General features: G+C 50.2%; 1 protein-coding gene across 3 annotated transcripts in view; it reads left to right on the top strand.

Annotated features, from left to right (window-relative positions):
• The first annotated feature begins 731 nt into the window (after window positions 1–731).
• IQSEC2 (IQ motif and Sec7 domain ArfGEF 2) overlaps window positions 732–17,945 on the top strand; it is a 78,124-nt gene continuing 60,910 nt past the window's right edge. For 2 of the 3 annotated variants that reach the window (XM_081793129.1, XM_081793132.1), the window contains exon 1: window positions 733–1,705. In XM_081793129.1, coding sequence (XP_081649255.1) covers window positions 999–1,705 — 707 coding nt within the window. In that variant the 5' untranslated portion in view covers window positions 733–998. Of the gene's footprint in view, window positions 1,706–17,945 lie in introns of all 3 variants that reach the window. The other variant, XM_081793128.1, reaches the window with a different exon arrangement.

Here is a 17,945-nt window from a genome sequence, read left to right as displayed (position 1 = left end):
GTTGGAGGACCCAGAGACTGGCTAACCTTTGGGATCCTGGGGTTGACTGGGTTAGGGGATCTGGGTGCTGGCTTGGATGGAGAGTTTAGGAACTGGCTGGAGTGGGGGATGACTGTGATGTTGTGTGTGGGGATAGGGGAGTGATGTTCCAGGGGCTGCCTGGGAAGGGGGAACTGTATGTGGACTGCCTGGGCTGGAGGGACACGGGGCTGGGTGGGATGGAGGAATGGTCAGGGGACTGGCTAGAATGAGAGATCCAGGGACTACCCGGGATGTGGGCGGGAGGAAGGTCGCCTGAGATAGGAGGCCCAGGTGTTGGATGGGATGGGGAATCTGACACTTGGGACTGGCAGACCCAGGAAATGGGGAATCCGTGGGATGCTCGGACCTGGAGGCTGCCTGCGATGGGGGTTCCTGGGAGGTCTTAGATGAGGATCTTGGTCCGAGAGGACCCGAGGGATATTGGAACGGACTGGGATGGAGGGCTTCGTCAGGCTGAAGACCTTGGTTAGGTGAAGACCCTGGGACCGGTGGAAGGGAGAACTCTCCGGCAGCCTGCGATGGGGCTGGCCCCGACCTGGCGCGGGTGTCTCGGGTCGGGTCCGGCTTCAGGCGCGGGTGGCGGCGGCAGGTGGGGCGCGCGGGGGCGGGCCGGACGCGCGGGGTGGGGCAGGGGCGGGGGGCGGGCCGGCGGCCGGGGCGGTCCCGCGCGGCCGCGCTGCGCAGTGACTCCGCAGCGGGCGGAGCGCCGTGGGCCGCGTTCTCCTGAGCTGTGGCGGTGGCGGCGGCGGCGGCAGCGGTAGCCTCAGCTCCTGCTCCCCGTGCCGCCGGCCCCAGCGCTGTCTCCCGGGCCCCCCCGGGCCCCCGGGCCCTCGAGCCCGGTGCGCGCCCTCGCGTCCCGCCGGCCCCCTCCCCCGGCTGGGCCCGGGGGAGGGTGGCGCCGTGAGCGAGCGGGGACCGGGCTCTCCTGCCCCTTCCCCTGCCCCTGGGCCGCCAGGATGGAGGCGGGGTCGGGGCCCCCGGGCGGTCCGGGATCCGAGAGCCCCAACCGGGCGGTGGAGTACCTGCTGGAGCTGAACAACATCATTGAGAGCCAGCAGCAGCTGCTGGAGACCCAGCGGCGGCGCATTGAAGAACTGGAGGGCCAGTTGGACCAGCTCACCCAGGAGAACCGCGACCTGAGGGAGGAGAGCCAGCTGCACCGCGGGGAGCTGCTCCGGGACCCCCACGGCGCGCGGGATAGCCCCGGCCGCGAAAGCCAGTACCAGAACCTGCGCGAGACCCAGTTCCACCACCGCGAGCTGCGGGAGAGCCAGTTCCACCAGGCGGCCCGGGACGTGGGCTACCCGAACCGGGACAGCGCCTACCAGAACCGGGAGGCAGTGTATCGGGACAAGGAGCGGGACGCCGCCTACCCGCTCCAGGACACTACCGGCTACCCAGCCCGCGAGCGCGACGTGGCCCAGTGCCACCTGCACCACGAGAACCCAGCCCTGGGTCGCGAGCGTGGCGGGCGGGAGACCGTGCCAGCGCACCCGGGCCGCGAGAAGGAAGCCGGCTATTCAGCTGCGGTGGGCGTGGGGCCCCGGCCACCGCGGGAGCGGGGCCAGCTGAGCCGTGGCGCATCCAGGAGCTCCAGCCCCGGGGCCGGTGGCGGCCACAGCACCAGTACCAGCACCAGCCCGGCCACAACCCTCCAGAGAAAGTAAGGAACGTGTGTTTGTACCCCTCTCCCCCCTACCCCCTTCACCCCGGTTCTTCCCCTCCAGTTCCCTCTCCAACTTGTCCGGCTGATAAAGTAAGAAGCCAGTGCCTGATACCATGTCCTCCTCTCCCGTCCCAGACTGTCAGAGAAGCTGGGTCCTGCTCAAGCAGCCGACACCCCTTCTCTGGCCACCCCAGCCTGGCTTGGCCAGATGAGTGCAGGTGTCTCTTCTTTCTCAAAACCGTGGCCAGTGAGGGCCTACAGCAGTCATCACCCCTCCACTTCTTCACCCCCTAGCTGTACCCTTGCCAGAGGATGGCTTTTCATTTATTTCTTTATTTTGGATGTGCTGCTTGGGATTTTTATTATCTGTGATTTTGTCACCTCAGAGCCCCAAGGGAAAGAAAGCCCCCGTCTCCCCCCCCCCCACTTTGGGTCTCCTCTGCAGGTCCTGAGTGTAGGCCTGATCTTGTCTCCTCTGGTGGCCTCAGCTCCATCCTTTCCCAGAGAGGCAGGTGGGGACTAGAATGGCTGCTGGAGGCTGAGACATCCCTCTGAGGGGAACCGCAGCACATCCTGGCCAGGGGAGCAAAGATGGGGGAGCAAAGATGGAGGCTAGGCCCTTGGCTAGTTCCTCAAAGAGCACCCCCTCTCCACCCTCAAGAAAAACACCACCCAATTAAAGAGCTTCCAGGAAGGGAAGCCTACAGATCTTCTCTCTTGTTGGATCAGTGCCAGTTTCTTTGCTGGTGTCCGTATGTCTGCCTATTTGGGACACCTTGGGTTGGTGGGACATGGGCTGGGTCCACTTCTTCCATGCAGATACTACTGTGAGCTGGTCAGGATAAATGTCAGGCTAAGAGAGTCAAGGGCATGCAGGCTCACAGGGCTGCCCTAAAGGCTCCCTGATTTCTCTTTTGCTGTGTTGGAAAGAACAGCACTGAACTGGGAGTTAGGACACCTGGGTTCCCCTTCCAGCTGTGCTGCAGATTGACTTTGTGACCTTGACTGACTCCCTTCCTCTCTCAGGCCATCAGTCCCCCCCATATCTTGTCTTCCTTGAATGCTCTTTAAGGCCCCCCAGCTTAGATTTGATGGTTCTGTGACTAATCCAGCCACACTACAGAGCAAGTCTGAAGTCTTCTAGCGAATGGACAGCCTTCCCCCTCCTCTCACTGCTCAGCTGGTCCTACCATGTGCCACAACCAGTGGAGTGTCTCTTGGAGGCTGGGCTGGGGGTGGGGAAGCCTTCTGCCTCAGGAAATCTGCTGGGAGACAGCTCTCTGCAACTCCCCCGTGGTGAGGCAGCAGGCTGGGGTGCTGGGTTGAGATGGCTGGGCCCCAGGAGCAGCAGCTGCAGCTTGAGGCCTCGGCTGGGCTCCACTGCAGTGCACCCTCAGCTGAGTTTCAGTGTGGACTGCCTCAGAGTAGTCCCGGGGCCAGGGAGATGGGTTCTCCTGTCCAGGCGTGGTTGCTGGGAGCCTATTCCCAGTGGACTGATTGTGTGCAACTTGGGGCCCCACCCTGGAGGAAGGGTCCAGATCAACCAAGCAGAGCTGTTTCAGGAGAGGGCTACGGTGGGTGGGAGCAGGAGACTGGAGCCTGCTGTGGTCCTTGAGCCTGACTGTGGAAGACTTTTCTGGAGTGGTCAGGCCTGTGACAGAGGAAACAGGCTCATTATATGTGGCTCCAGAGAGCAGATCCAGGAGCGGTGGGAAATTTGGGGGTAAATCAGGGAGAACTTTCCAACCTGGCTGCCTGGTGATGCAGAGGACTGTCAAGAGGTGGGGGTGGGAGCTGGGTGGACTTGTCCGGCAGAGGCCCAGTGGGTGTCAGGAAGAGCTGGAAAAAGCACCATTCCTGAATTGGGTGTAAAGCCCAGTGAAGTGACCTGGGTCTTCCCCGATACCAGGATTTCATTACCCTCAGATTCTCCATCCTGCAGACGTGGATCTCTTGGCTGGCTGGAAGCCCATTTGCTCTTGAGCTCTGTGCTTCTGCCATCCGCACAGGCCTGCCTCTCAGTCCATCCCTCTTTTGTGCACCCTCCAGGCTGTTTGTCCGATTTCTTTGCCTCACATTTCCCACTGGATTAATAAGGGGGTTTAGATAGTGCTTTGAATTTCTCCTAGCCACATATTAAATATTTGCACATCAGTTATTGCCTCTTTTGGGCCTCACCAAAGGCCCTGGTGAGCATTAGCAACTCCATTTGAGAGATGGGGAAACTGAGGCCCCAAGATGAAAGGCTTTTGCCCAAGGTTACGCTGCTAGTTCCTAATGGAGCTGGGACTAGAACCCACATCCACCTGTGTCTGAGACCTGTCATTTTTCCACTAGAGCTTTCCAACCCACATGAGTCTCCTGGCTTCAGGACCTGGCCAGGTCCCAAACTCGGAGAGGCCAGGCAAGCCTTAGGTATCTATAGGATTGGAGCAGGAGGAGCTGACTCTGGGATGAGTGGCAGAGTCAAGGGGCAGGGGTGTGGGGGAGAAGGCTGTGTCTCCCTCCTTTCTACTCTCCCTCCCAGCCAAGCATCCAGAGGGCTTGTTCATGCAGTAATCATTGCTGCCACCACAGCTGCTGAAGAGACTCCCTTGCCAGGCCTGTTCTGGGTTTGTAAGGAGTGGGTGAGAAGGCTGCTGCTGGAAGCCAGGGCAGGCAAGGTGGGAGTTTAGCGGCAGAGGCTGCAGCACTGGGGGTGGATCGGTAGAGTGGTACAGGCTAGGCGTTCCTGGTCCCCAGGCTCCCTCTGGTGGAGGAAGAGGGGAGAGACGGGCCTGGGCCCCAGTTGCCTCTTGTTGAGGGCCCCTTGTGCCTAGGGACTTATTTAGTCCTCCCAACGACCCTGTGCGTCAGGCACCACAGTCCACATTTTACAGCCGAAGAAACCGAGGGGCTCAGAGAAGTGAAGCGACACACCAGAGGTCACAGTGGCCCTAAGACAGACTCTTCATCCTGTGAACTTTCCCTCTAGTGCGGTTGCTAGCGGCTGTCATGTCCACCCCCACCCATGTCATACCCCCAGGATTCCAACATCCTCCCACACTGTCTCTTCTGGACGGGTTCCCGGATGCCAGTATGCCTTCTGCTGTGCTCTGGGTGTGGCCTTCTTAGTGCAGCAGAGCACGAGATGAGGCTCAACCTCCTTCTGGCCCCTGGTCTTCTGTATGTGAGGGCTTTGCTTGTTTGTTTGTTTGTTTGTAGCTGCTGGTCTCCACCAGTGTTCAGGTCTTTTTTCCCTGGAATTGTTCCCCTCAACCCCCAGATGATTAGAGAAGAGCTCTGCTTTCGTTGTTGATCTTGACCTGGCCCCCCTTGCAGTTCTGGCGCCTGGAATGATTTACGGGTGTGCTGGGGGCCACTGTTGAGTTGCTCCACACTGAAGAGAGCGGTATTTCCCACGCTTTGTGCATGGGCCCAGCTCCGGCTCTGCCGTAGGCGGTGGTGGGCTGAAGCTGGTTTGGTGGTAACTCTCCCGCTCCCCCCCCCCCCACACACACACCCTCACCCACCCTGCAAGCTGGTCCACATTGGGGGGCAGCAACCAGAATGCCTGGCCTGGTGTTCTTGACAGCCAGGGCAATGCATGGTCTGCTGCTTGGCTGCTGGGCTGTGTCAGTGTTCTCCCTGCAGGGGCTGAGGGCACTGGGAAGGAGATGGGGGAAAGAGTGAGCCCAAGGGAGGGGCCCCGGGGAAGTCTGTCTCCTTTGGGCTCTCAGGTACTTTTCCCGGGGGGGGGGGATTTCTCCTTCTTCCCAGGAGGGTAAACCATCTATTTTTCCCCCCCACTGTGTTGAGAGCATTATACTTGTGTGGGAGGAAATGATAATGTTGAGTTGAATGAGAATTAGAGGAGTCTTGCTTCTCCGTCTAGATCTGGGGCAAGAATGGGGTTGTTGTCATCCACAAACATTTCTTGGTTGCGTGCACAGAGCAGGAGGGGCCACCAGGCTGAGCAAACACCATGCTCTCTGCGCTTGAGGAGCCCCCTCCTCCTTGCCGGAGCTGCAGGGCTCCAGGCTCAGCCCACCATCATGACAGTGGTCTGGACAAAACAAGTGGCAAGAGTGGTGAGTGTGGAAGTTCTCAGAGGAAGGATCAGGGTAGGCCAGGCCACTGGTTGGGGACCCTGCTCAAGGGCTTCAAAGAGAGTGGGTGTCTCCTGGGGTCCATTGGGGGCCTAGGTGGGAGGAAGACTGGACTGAGGCTTACCCTCTGCTACTCTTTCATCTCACCCACCCCTGCCTACTGTGGCCTCTGAATTTGCTGAGAGCATAGTAAAGGCCTGGAGCACGGAGAAGAGGCCACACATGTGCTGAGTGAGTCTCAGCCTTCTGTGTGCCAGGCACCACCCTATGTGGCTTTATGTAATAATAGCTAACATTTTTTTTTTACTGCATTTACTGTGTGCCAAGCACTATTTGTTCTGAGTGCTTTCCATGTATTAATTCATTCAATCTCCACATGAATCTTTTGATGTAGATATTGTTATTAAATCCATTTTACAGATGAGGCAACTGAGGCCCGGGAAGGTTGGTTAACTTACCCAAGGTCACTCAATGAATAAGCAGGAGAATTGAGAAGGAGCTAGAAGGAGCACAGGTGACCAGGCTCCAGAGTCCATCTGCAGCGTTCTTACCCACGATGCAGTACTACTGCCTCTTATCTCATTTGCAGAGTCCCTGCCAGGTGGGTGTTAGTATTATCTTCATTTTTCAGGCAGGGAAACAAGGATCAGAGAGGTGCAGTGACCTGCTTGAGGTTACACAACTGCATGGGGCCCAGAACTGTCGGGCTTGAGACTGTGGTACACCACTGCCTCCCTCAGGCAAGGTGTAAAGACGTTAGAGACACTCCAGGCATGGCTCCGGGCTTCCCCCAGCAGAGCTCCCAAGACCACTGCTCCAGTCAGGGTCCGTCTCCTGACTGCCTCCTGGAGTTTTGCCATAGTCTTCTCTAACAGATGCCTCTCCTGCTCTTGTTCCATCAAGCCTCTAACGAGATGCAGCCTGGCCAAGCTTTCTGCAGGGCTCCAGTGGTTCCACTCTGTCTTTGGCCTGCAGGAGAATGTTCAGACTCCTCCATCTGCCATGCATAGTCCTCTTAGCATCGGCACCTGACTTCCCTTTCTCCCCTCATCTTTTGATAGTCCCCTTCTCACAGACCGTGCCCCAGCCAGAAGGGCCTGTGCACCCCAGTGTTAGCCCACTCAGCCTTCTGATAGCCTCGGGGTCTTTGCTGATGCTGGTTCCTTCTCCTGGGCTGCTCCATATAGTTCCCACGCTGAGCTGAGCTGTCATCTCTCCTGTGTCTATTTGCTGGTCTACCCCTGGCCCTTGAAATGAGTACTTTCTCTCTTTTTAAGTTTCTTTTCTTTCCTTTATTTTTTTGAGAAATAGAGAGCAAGCAGGGGAGGGGCAGAGAGAGGGAGACAGAATCCCAGGCAGGCTCCATGCCATCAGCATGGAGCCTGATGTGGGGCTCGAACCCACAAACCATGAGGTCATAACCTGAGCCATAGTCAACGGTCGGTGGCTTAACCAACTGAGCCACCCAGGCGCCCCTCTCTCTTTTTATACCATTATGGTTGTTTACATCTTGTATCCTCTCTACTAGATTGAGAGCCCCCACAGATTGACATTTAAGTGACATGTATCAAGAGCATGTTGTGTTGGTCCCTATAGTAGGTGCTCTGGGCATGAGTGACAGAGCCAGCAGCTTGGAAACACACAGCACAGCACGTAGTAGCCACTCAGTAAATGTTGAATAAACAAATGAATGTCAGATTAAGCCTTGGTGCACTAATGGCTAGAGGTGCCTAAGTTTTTCTTCATTCTAGAGCCCCCCATAGAGAGATGACTCCACTTCAGAATTCTGTTGGCTCCTGCCTTGCTTTCTCCTCATGCTCCCAGGAGTTGTTTGGCCTCTACTTTGGGCTTTTCATACTTACCAGCCTTCCAGTTTGTGGGATACCAGGGTAGCAGAATCAGAGGAAACTTTGGAGACATTTAGGCCTGTCTATTCATCATTACCTCTCCCTCCCATGCTATGGCCATATCATACCGTGGTCTTGACCCTCAGTGCAAGATCTTCTGTTCCGAAAGGAGCAAAGAGACATGCGTAGGACTCGTGTGCAGCCTGCCCAGTTTAGTGGAAAGCTACTTATTTATCCAACAAGTCTCTGTTGGGGCTCAGACCCTGGGCCGGGTGTGGTGTCTCAATGTCAGAATAAGACACGGCCCCTTTGGCTCACTCCCTGGCTGTATTCCCTGGCAGAATGATAAACACGGGTCATGGGGGAGAACGATAAATAAATGACTTATTTCCACTTTTGGTAACTCATTTAGGGCAAGGTAATTTGCTAGTTACTCTAACTTTCTCATGGAAGTTATTTGATCTCTCTCCAGGCATCCATGTTGAAAGCATTTACGTAGGGAAGCCTGTTATCAAGCACTTAAGAGCTGAAGCTCTTTGGGGCCTCTGTATTCACAGAAAGCTCAGTGCCATGGAAGGGGGACTCTCTGTGACTCTAGGCAAGTCACTTTCAGAGCCTTGGTTTTCTCAAGTTGCAAATGGGGATAAAACTATATTTTCTGATATATAAGATTCAGATTCATGTTGCACCCTACCTCCCCAATGTATCAAAAATTTTCCTGTCTACCTAACACAGTAGTCAAGGAAGGTTCTGGTCAGGATGGAAAGCTGAGAGACGAGGATGGAAAATAGTCTGTGGGGTTGCCCTGCCCCCTAGAGGTGGAGTGTAGCAAACCAGACAAGTCAGCCAAGATCCACACAGCACATCCTTTTCAAAACAAAGATAACAAGCCAGAGCCACGTGGGCTGATCAGGATGATTCCTCTAACATTTTAAGAAGGAAAGTTTGTTTTTATTTTATCACAATTTAATCACAATTATCACCTGATATGTGCCACTTCTCCAGTATCAATGCCTGTCTTTTTAGCTATGTGATTTTTATATCCTTTTAAAGGGATAATATGACTGTATATCTGGGCCTTGTGATTTCCTACTGGAATCCAGGATGCTGTATTTGCCTTAATAAAACCAATTATTTTCCTCTATATAACCACTTTAGAATTATTGTCATCATATCTGTGATTAAAAGTACCTACATGTTCCTTCCCTAAAATTCCCTTGTAAAACTGGGAGGCACTTGTACATCTGATATGCTGGCCAGTTCATAAATAACCCATATTCTCATGATTGTTGTAAAAATTGAGTAAGATGACATATGTGAAGTATTCAGCACATAGTGTATGTTTAGTTGGTGATAGGCATTGTTGTTATTATTTTTAAAAGTTTTTTAATGTTTATTTTTGAGAGTGAGCACAAGTGGGGGAGGGGCAGAGAGAGAGAGAGAGAGAGGGAGACACAGAATCCAAAGCAGGCTCCAGGCTCTGAGCTGTCAGCACAGAGCCTGACACAGGGCTCGAACTCATGAACCGTGAGATCATGACCTGAGCCAAAGTCAGAAGCTTAACCGACTGAGCCACCCAGGTGACCTGAGGCATTGTTATTATTAATAATTTTGCAAAACTCTGTGCTGGGGAGGAGCCGGAGGGACAGGCCATGTGGGAGCTCACCCCACTTCTGAAAGAGAGGTCAGTCCAGTGAATATTGTGTGCCTAGGACATGCCATTCCTTGTACTGCTGCAGGCAGGGAGTTCTGTGATTAATGTTATACAGTTCCTGGCTTCAGGGCATTCACAGTTGGGCAGAGAAGATGAATGTGATGCAGTTTCCTGTGTGCTGTGCCGGGGGGGGGGGGGGCACAGGGCTCTGTGGGTGCCCAAAGGAGGGACATCTACCTAGACTGTCGGGGAGAGCTTCCTGGAGGAGGTGTTGCCTGAGCTGAGGCCTGGAGGATGAGTAGGAGTTAGCAAGGTGAAGCAGGACAGTGTGTGGCTTGGCAGAAATGGAAAACAAAAGGGAGACTAAGGCAGAGGGGCCAGCGTGAGTGAATGAACAAAGGCATGGAACCAGCAGGGTGTGTTGGGGGGCGGAGCACTTTTATTAGGTCAGTACAAACTAAAGCACAAACTGAGGCAGGAAAGGTCTGGAGAAGAGTCTGAAGAGTCAGCCATCCCAGATCAGGAGGACACTTGACTAGCAGGATAACGAGCTTTATTATGTTGGGAATTGGGAGCCAAGATCGGGTTTTAGGTTGGGGCAAGAGGTCCTTATTGTAGAGAATGGGGAGATGTGTTGAGAGGCATGTTTTGGAGAGATCCGACTAGTGGATAGTTTGGAAGACAGATTGGAGGGCACCCAGTGAGAAGGCGAGTGTGACAGTCTAGATGAGAGATGATAAGGCCTGAGCTGGGGTAGTGGGGAGTAGAGATACTCTGTTGGAGGAGAGTGACAACACATTGACAAGTGCTGTGACAGAGGGGCATGCAGCCTACTTTGGGGACACAGAGGAGCGGCAGCCATTCATGATGAGCAGGATTTTAATAATACCAGCATAAAAGCCAAGAAACTTCAAGCTAGAAGGATCCTTAAAAATCATCCAGCTCAAGCTGTTCATTTTACAGATGAGAAGACTGAGGCCCAGAGAGAAAGGGCTTGTATGAGGCTGCTCAATGTATGAGCAGAACAGCTCTGACTAGAAAATTCACTCTAGGGGTGCCTGGGTGGCTCAGTTGGTTAAGCGTCTGACTTTGGCTCAGGTTGTGATGTTGTGGTTCATGGGTTCAAGCCCCATGTCGGGCTCTGTACTGACAATCAGAGCCTGGAGTCTGCTTCGGATTCTGTGTCTCCCTCTCTCTCTGCCCCTCCCCTGCTGATGCTCTGTCTCTCTCTCAAAAATAAATAAGCATTAAAAAATGTTTTTTAAAAGAAAAGTCACTCTACTGTTAATGCCAGTGTTTAAAGTACTGTTCCTTAGATGTGCTATTTTATGCCTTAAAAGCCTGTGAAGATTATAGGGATCATTATCTTTGGGTCCTGCTGATGAGAAAACTGGAGCTCGAGGAGGCTTGGAGACTTGCTGGGGAGGAAGCTGTGAAGAGGAGGGATCACCTAAATAAAGGATCTCTTGCTTTGATGGCGGACAGACCCTCTGCTCTGTCTAGTTCAGCCCCTCAGAAATCAGATTTCCTAGATTCATAGCTGGGGAGTAGACCCAGATTTCACTTTCTCCACCCAGGCCCACCGTTTTTTCTGCTGCTTTTTACCCTAGGAGTCCCCATTTAATGTAACTGAGGCAGCTCACAGGCAGTTTTTGGCCTGATAGCTAGGCCTGTCATCCCCCCTTTTTCTATTTTTGTGGAAGAGGGCGGGCTTGTGTCTGTCATCACTTGTGTGCCCATCGCCTTGGGCAGAGTGTCTCCAGCCTGGATGCCTTTGTTATGAGTCCCCATGGTATGATACACAAAGAAGGAGCTTTGGAGACAGAAAGACCTAACTTTGTTTTTGTTTTGTTGTGTTCTGAGTATAGTGACACACAATGTTACATTAGTTTCAGGTGTACAATATAGTGACTTTGCAAGTTTATACATTATGATATGCTCACCACAAGCATAGCTACAGTCAGAAAAACCTATTTTTGAATCTAGGCTGTGCCCCAACCCACTGGATGACCTTAGCTATGTCATTTACCTTCTCGTCTTTGGTTTCCTCATCTGGAGAATGGGATGACAATGCCCATCTCTCAGGATTAACCAAGAACGTTTGAATGGCATTCCCTGATACTTGTAGGTGCTTAATAGTCATTTGCAGGGGAAGAAAATCAATGAAATAACCCAAGATTGTGCCATAGCACATACCTCATTTCATAATTATGGTATTACCTGAAATTCTTTAGTTTTTATGGGAAATAACTCATCCAAATATCTGAATAGTTCATCCTGAATAAGACAACTTGAAGTTTAAAAAACAAAACCAAACCAAACCAGTCATCTCCTTCTCCTGCTTGGAATCTCCCATAGACAATGATTTGAAGAATTCAGCGCTCGGCAAAGATTTGCTTCCCCTGAAAACGGGTGTATTTCCTCCTTCCTAATATGAGGTTGTCATGGCTCATTGTATCTCGCTTTCTTCCTCAGCTACCAGTTAATTTGAAGTACAGCTTCAGCATCTCTGTTGATCTCTTTTTCTGAGCTCTCGTTTTCTAGTTCAATTTTTATTCTTTCTTTATCTGTGTTATTGGAGTAAGCCACCTCAAATCCTTTGTGACTCAGGCAGGTATAAATAACTAACAGGTGTAAATAGTTGAATGAATGGAGGGCTGGAGAGGCTGGACAGGCAATGGTGGGGCTTGAAGGAGACCAGAGGGTGGTGCAGGCTGGGGCAGCTGAGAAGGCATCTGCATAGATGACTGTGGTGCCATGAGGAGTTGAGGCATTAGTTAGGGGGAGTCAGCCCTTTACTCGCCTGTCTTCTTCCTGCTCTAAAAAGAAGCATGGAGGGGCACCTGGGTGGCTCAGTGGTTGAGCATCTGACTTTGGCTCAGGTCATGATCTCGAGGTTCATGAGCTTGAGCCCCACATCGAGCTCTCTGCTTTTGACAGGGAGTCTTTTAGATCCTCTGTACCCCCCCCCACCCTCTCTGCCCCTCCTCTGCTCGTTCTCTCTCTCTCTCAAAATAAATAAATAAACTTAAAAAAATAAATATATAAAAGGAAGCATGGAGAAAAGGACCTCACACCACGTGGAATCATCAAGCTCCCTCTTTTGTATGTAGCATGTGGGCGATCAAGGTCCAGAGAAAGAGGAGGGACTTGTTTTTAAAATTAAATTAAAGCAGTACATATGCATAGTTTTAAAAAGGCAAGTAGTACACAAAGACACATGTAAAAAGCCAGTGTCTCCCCGTTGCCCCCTTCCCAGTCCCCAGAGGTGGCTGCTTTTACCATTTAGGTTTTCTGGCAGTGACTTCATATCTCTAAATAGCGTGCATCATTTCTTCATTTATCAACTTTGAACATTATCCACTGACTTCTCTCTACTATGACAAGTGAGGATTTAGCTTATTTACAACACCTGACTCTTTCTCTCCTCTTCTCAAGTTTGTAATTTTTATCAAGTACTATTTTAAACTATGGTTTCTTATTCCATCCATTTTCTACAGTATCTTTCTTTTTTTTAAATGTTTATTTTTGAGAGAGAGAGAGAGGGAGACAGAGGATCCGAAGCAGGCTCTGTGCTGACACCAGAGATCCCGATGTGGGGCTCGAACTCATGAATCAAACCCATGAGATCATGACCTGAGCCGAAGTCAGGCACTTAACTGACTGAGCCACCCAGGCGCCCCTCCACAGTATCTCTCGACCACTCAGTTTGTAAGACATAGTTATTAGGGCCCCATCCTTCCTTCCATTTCTCTTCCACCCTTGTAGCTCCTGCTTTGTGTGTTCCATACTTTTGTCAGCAAGCTTGATTGCATTTATATTCTGTTCTGTGACAATAATTAGGTCTTCAGTGCTGTATCAAGACAAATTGATTTTAAAAGCTGACCACATTGGGGCGCCTGGGTGGCTCAGTCAGTTAACTGTCCGACTTCGGCTCAGGTCACGATCTCATGGTTTGTGAGTTCGACCCCACGTCCAGCTGCTGACAGCTCAGAGCCTAGAGCCTGCTTTGGATTCTGTGTCTCCCTCTCTCTGCCCTTCCCCCACTTGTGTGCGCTCTCTCTCTCTCAAAAATAAACATTAGAAATTTTTTTTTAAATTTGACCACCAATACACTCTATTTATGTGATTATGATTATGTCAATATTATTCATTGCAGGGCCAAATAGTGTACTATAATTGCACCTCAGTTCCCAAGGTCCGTTGTCACAACCTCTGTACTCCCAGGAAGATGTTCCTAGCATCCAGATCAAATGAATTTTCCTTTCTTCTGCTCTACGACATTGTTCAAAATCATGCCACTTTTTACTTTGTTTTATATTTGAGACCAGGACTTCCTTTCTACCTTGTTTGTTTGTTTACTTCCTTGCTTATTTAGTTACTGTTTTGTGGAGTTCCTTGCACCTGCAGAATAATCACAGCACTTCTTCTGGGGACAATCTCCTTGGAGATTTCTAGAAGAAGGATTTTTTTTAAACTTCACACCGAAACATAATATGCATACAAAAAAGTGCTCACATCGCAAATGAATAGCTTGGTCAATTTTTACAAGCCAAACACACCTATGTAACCAGCACTCAGTTTTCCAGTCACCGACCCCCGGTACAAAATGTGATGCATTTTGTCTTTTGTTACATAATTTTTTTGATAGTCTCCTCCCCTTCATTTTCTCTGTTTCCTCTTGCTGGAATGTCATTTAGTTGGATGTTGAGCTTCCCAGATTGATCCTCTGGGCTGCTGCTCTTTTCTCTCATACTTTCTGTTTTAGTAGTTTATAAATGAGTTAGTAGAAAGTCTGGTTGAGATGTTTGTATATCCACACTGCCTTGTCCACTTGCTGGCTTTCTTTCAGATGAGCCTCCAGGGAGCTGACTGTTATAATGGGTGCCCCCTAAATGCCAGGATGAAAAGCACTTGAAAAGCACTTTATTCCAGGGACACCAACATGCCACTTGGATGCCCTAATTCATCCCAGATAGTTTAATTCCTTTAGCCCTGAGCTCTCTGATATTTTGCCTAGGGGTGAATGCCAGGCAGCTTGTATTCTAGATTTGAGGGGTTAGGGAAGCAGGGGAGGATTTCATGTACTTACCCTTGGTTTATTCCCCTGTCTTCAGATCCTGAGCATTCCTACCCTTTCCTCATACCTACCATCTCCAAGTCTGGAGTCTTTCTGGGTCTCTGCTGGCCCTATTGATTCCCACCCCGGACTGCAACCCCCTGAGTGGTGCCCCTGGCTCTCCTTCCAACTATGCACACTCTTCTTTTTGTTTTTTGCTTCTAGAAATTTGTCGAAATCTCTCATCCATTGATCTCACTCTCTTCCATCCTCTTCACTGTTATAATTTCCTACCTTATTTGATTTTTCACATTCGTTTTAGTGGGGTCCTGGGAGAGAGAGAGGAGATAAACATTTATGCTTCTGAGGCCCAAATGAAGCTAAAGATTCTTTTAAAAGTGGTTGTTTTGCTTTCTCACTCTGCACTGAGACTGGAAATTATTAGGAACCCCCCAAATACCTAACCGTGGAGGGCCTCGTTTCAGCATGTGTTACCTCTGGCTCCATGTGCATTTGTGAGCATTTTTCTCAACCTCTGGTGCAGTCAAGAGAGCCCTCAGCAAACTGAAGACCTGGGTTCTGACTCCTGCTCTGCCACGGCCTCCATCTGTACCCCCCAACCCGAGCCAGCCCCTCTATTTCTCTTGGTACCCTCACTGTGACCTGAGAGGGTCCTGGGTCTGCTGTGAGCTGTGCTTTGGCAGCATTGGGTGGGTGCCTGGCATGCAGCCCAACGTTCTGGTCCTTTGCTTAGGCCGTGGGAGCAGGTAGACCAGAGATGGGCCCCCTGGTGCACAGGAGGGGCTTTGAGGATGAGCTGAGGCTTCTACAACAGCAAGATTCTCTAAGCTGCACCCCCTTCCACCAACTCTCCTTCCAATCATGGCTGAACCTCCATCCCTCTGCCCCAGGCAGAGGGAGGCAGGAAGGGAGGGCTGGAGAGAGCCAGTTCCATTTTCCTTTTCTCCCTCTCTCCTCCTTCCTTTTTTTTTTTTTTTTTTTTTTTTTTTTTGTCATAATGCTGAGCTGATCTGGACTGCAACACCTGTGCCTAATCCCACCTTTCCTTTTCTTTTTGCTCCCCCTCTGACCTTGAATGATTGTTTCTTCCAGAAGTACTCTCTGAGTGCTCATAGTGTGTCGAGGGTGTTGGGCTGCACTGTGTGGAGGGGAGATTGGAGCCAGGTGAGGGAGAGAGGCCAAGCTCACAGGCTGGTATAGGAGATGAAGTGCCGCTTAGCTCTGGCATGACAGAAGGAAGCCACAGCTGTAGCAGTTAAAAGCCTTGGTTTCAGAGTCAGACAAACCCAGACTTGAATCTCAGCTTCCCTGCTTATTAGCTTCGTAACTCTAGGCAAATCTCATTGCTACCCTGATCCAGAGTTTTCACATCTATACAATGGGAAGAATAATCACTATCTTGCCCAACTGTTGAGAATATAACACAAGCCCTGAACCATTGTAGGTGCTTAATCAATATTCACTTTATTCTTTTTGGATTATTAGAAGGCAGAATATGCTACGGACCAAAATAAAGCCTGCTTGACAGAAAGGAGCATGAAGTTGGGGAAGGCAGTATTTGACCTAATTACTCCTAGGGCTGAGCTCCCCAAAAGCTCCTCAGAAATTATAGGACAATACACTGTTGCCTGGTATTCAAGGCTCTTTGTTGTAGTCTCTGCCTATCTTCTATTTGAAATAAAAATGTGAAGTGGTACTTGTCTCATTATTTCCTGAAAAAGAAATTCAAAACATTAAAAGCAAAATATTTCCTTTGAAGTATGCAGCAATCTTCATTATTATTATCATCATCCTTATCATCCCAGAACTTGTTCAATGAATAGTGGAAATCAAGGACCATGGGAAGAGTAATTACCAGCAAAGGGATAACCAGCAACCAAAATTACCATGGCCTTCATTTTGCATCCATGCCACCATCTTCGCCTTCGATGTGGCTCTATTGCTGAAGGTGGTTTCATTATCCAGCAAGCTTTCTGATTTGTCTGGTGGTTCATCTGGTTGTTCTCTTTCATTAACCTTTATAAGATTTTTTTACATCACCATCATCTCATCTTCCTGACTTCTCTACCTGCCTATTTGTCATTTCTAGGTCTGATTCTTGGTTCAGATGGGTCCCTTCGGAAGGAGTCTTCTCCAGCTGAATAATCTTTCAAAAGGTTTTGACTTTCATTTTTCACATTGTCATGATTTAGATGGCTCTTGGACTTGGGAGGTATCTTTGCCTCTCTCCCAAGTGCTTTTCCATTCCCTAGCCATCAAAAGTAAGTCTTTACACCACTTGTGGTCTGGGAAAGCTCTTGCATGCTCCTTTTGGTCAGGCCGTGGCTCCATTCACCTTTTTAGCCACTTTCTTCCCTTCCTGACCAGTAATCAAGTTGTAGTCAACTGTCTAGGGTTCCCTAAGCACAGTGGACTTCTTTGTGCCTCCATGCCTGTATTCTGGCTATTTTATCAGCCAAGAATGCCTTTTTACCCCTAAGTAGCAGATATCTACCTAACGGTAGAAGAACATCTTCTATGTACCTCACACTGTTCTAGGTACTTAGAAACAGTGAACAAAACAGACAGAATCTCTGCCTTGTGGAGCTGATATTCTAGTGTTTGTATGTTGGAGGGGGTGGGGGCAGAAAAGAAACAAGAAGATATGAGTATGTCACGTAGTGGTAAGTGCTGTGGAGAAAAATAAAGCTGGGCAGGGGCATCGGCAGTATAGAAGGCCTCGTCAACTCCACCATAACCAATATTTGCACAACTATTATTAAGCAGCTTTTCCTCATTTAAGAATGTTTCAATTTTATTACATATTGTTTACAACCATAATCCTTCCAACAACTTTATCAGGTTAATGCTATTAATACCTCCATTATATTGGTGAACAAACTGAGCCTCAGAGATGCAAATCACATAGTTAGAAGGGGCAGGGCTGCGATTGAAACCTAGGCCTGTCTTCTCCAAGGCCTGTGCTCATAACCATTAGGCCATCCTGTTCCCAGAAAGCCTCACCACAACTCTCTGAAGTTGGAATTATTATACATATTTTATAGTTGGGAAAACTGAGGTTCAGAGAAGGGAATGGACTCATTCATGGTTTCACAGCTGATAAATGGATTTGAACCCAGGTCCATCCACCTCTCAGTGTTAGACCTTTCTATAAACCCTGAGGCTTAGGTATGGACTTGCCTGGCTCTACTTTTGTAGGGCCTGGGCAAGGTACCAGTTGACACCCTTGGCCTGTCCCCATTCTGTATGAACCTGTGGTTTGTATAGAACCTTGAGATGTGTATGGACACTCCAGGCCACATCAAAGCCCTCCCTACTCCCAGATTCCCCTTGGCCACCTGTTGGGCCTAGCCGGTGGACCTTGATAATAAGACCTCACAATTCTCGCAAATAAGCTCAAGAGACATAGGCAGGGAATGCCGGGGTCCTGGGTACCTGGAGTGTAGTCTAGAAGAAAGAGGGCCAAAAATCCTGATGGTCCCATTCCCTTGGCCCCTGAGACCCTGATGGTCCCATTCCCTTGGCCCCTCAGATCCTTTACCTCATGGATAGGGGTTTCTAAAGTTTG

This window comes from Panthera onca, chromosome X, assembly GCF_046562875.1.
Source record: "Panthera onca isolate mPanOnc1 chromosome X, mPanOnc1 haplotype 2, whole genome shotgun sequence".
NCBI lineage: Eukaryota > Metazoa > Chordata > Mammalia > Carnivora > Felidae > Panthera > Panthera onca.
This window is presented reverse-complemented; position numbering and strand designations above follow the sequence as displayed.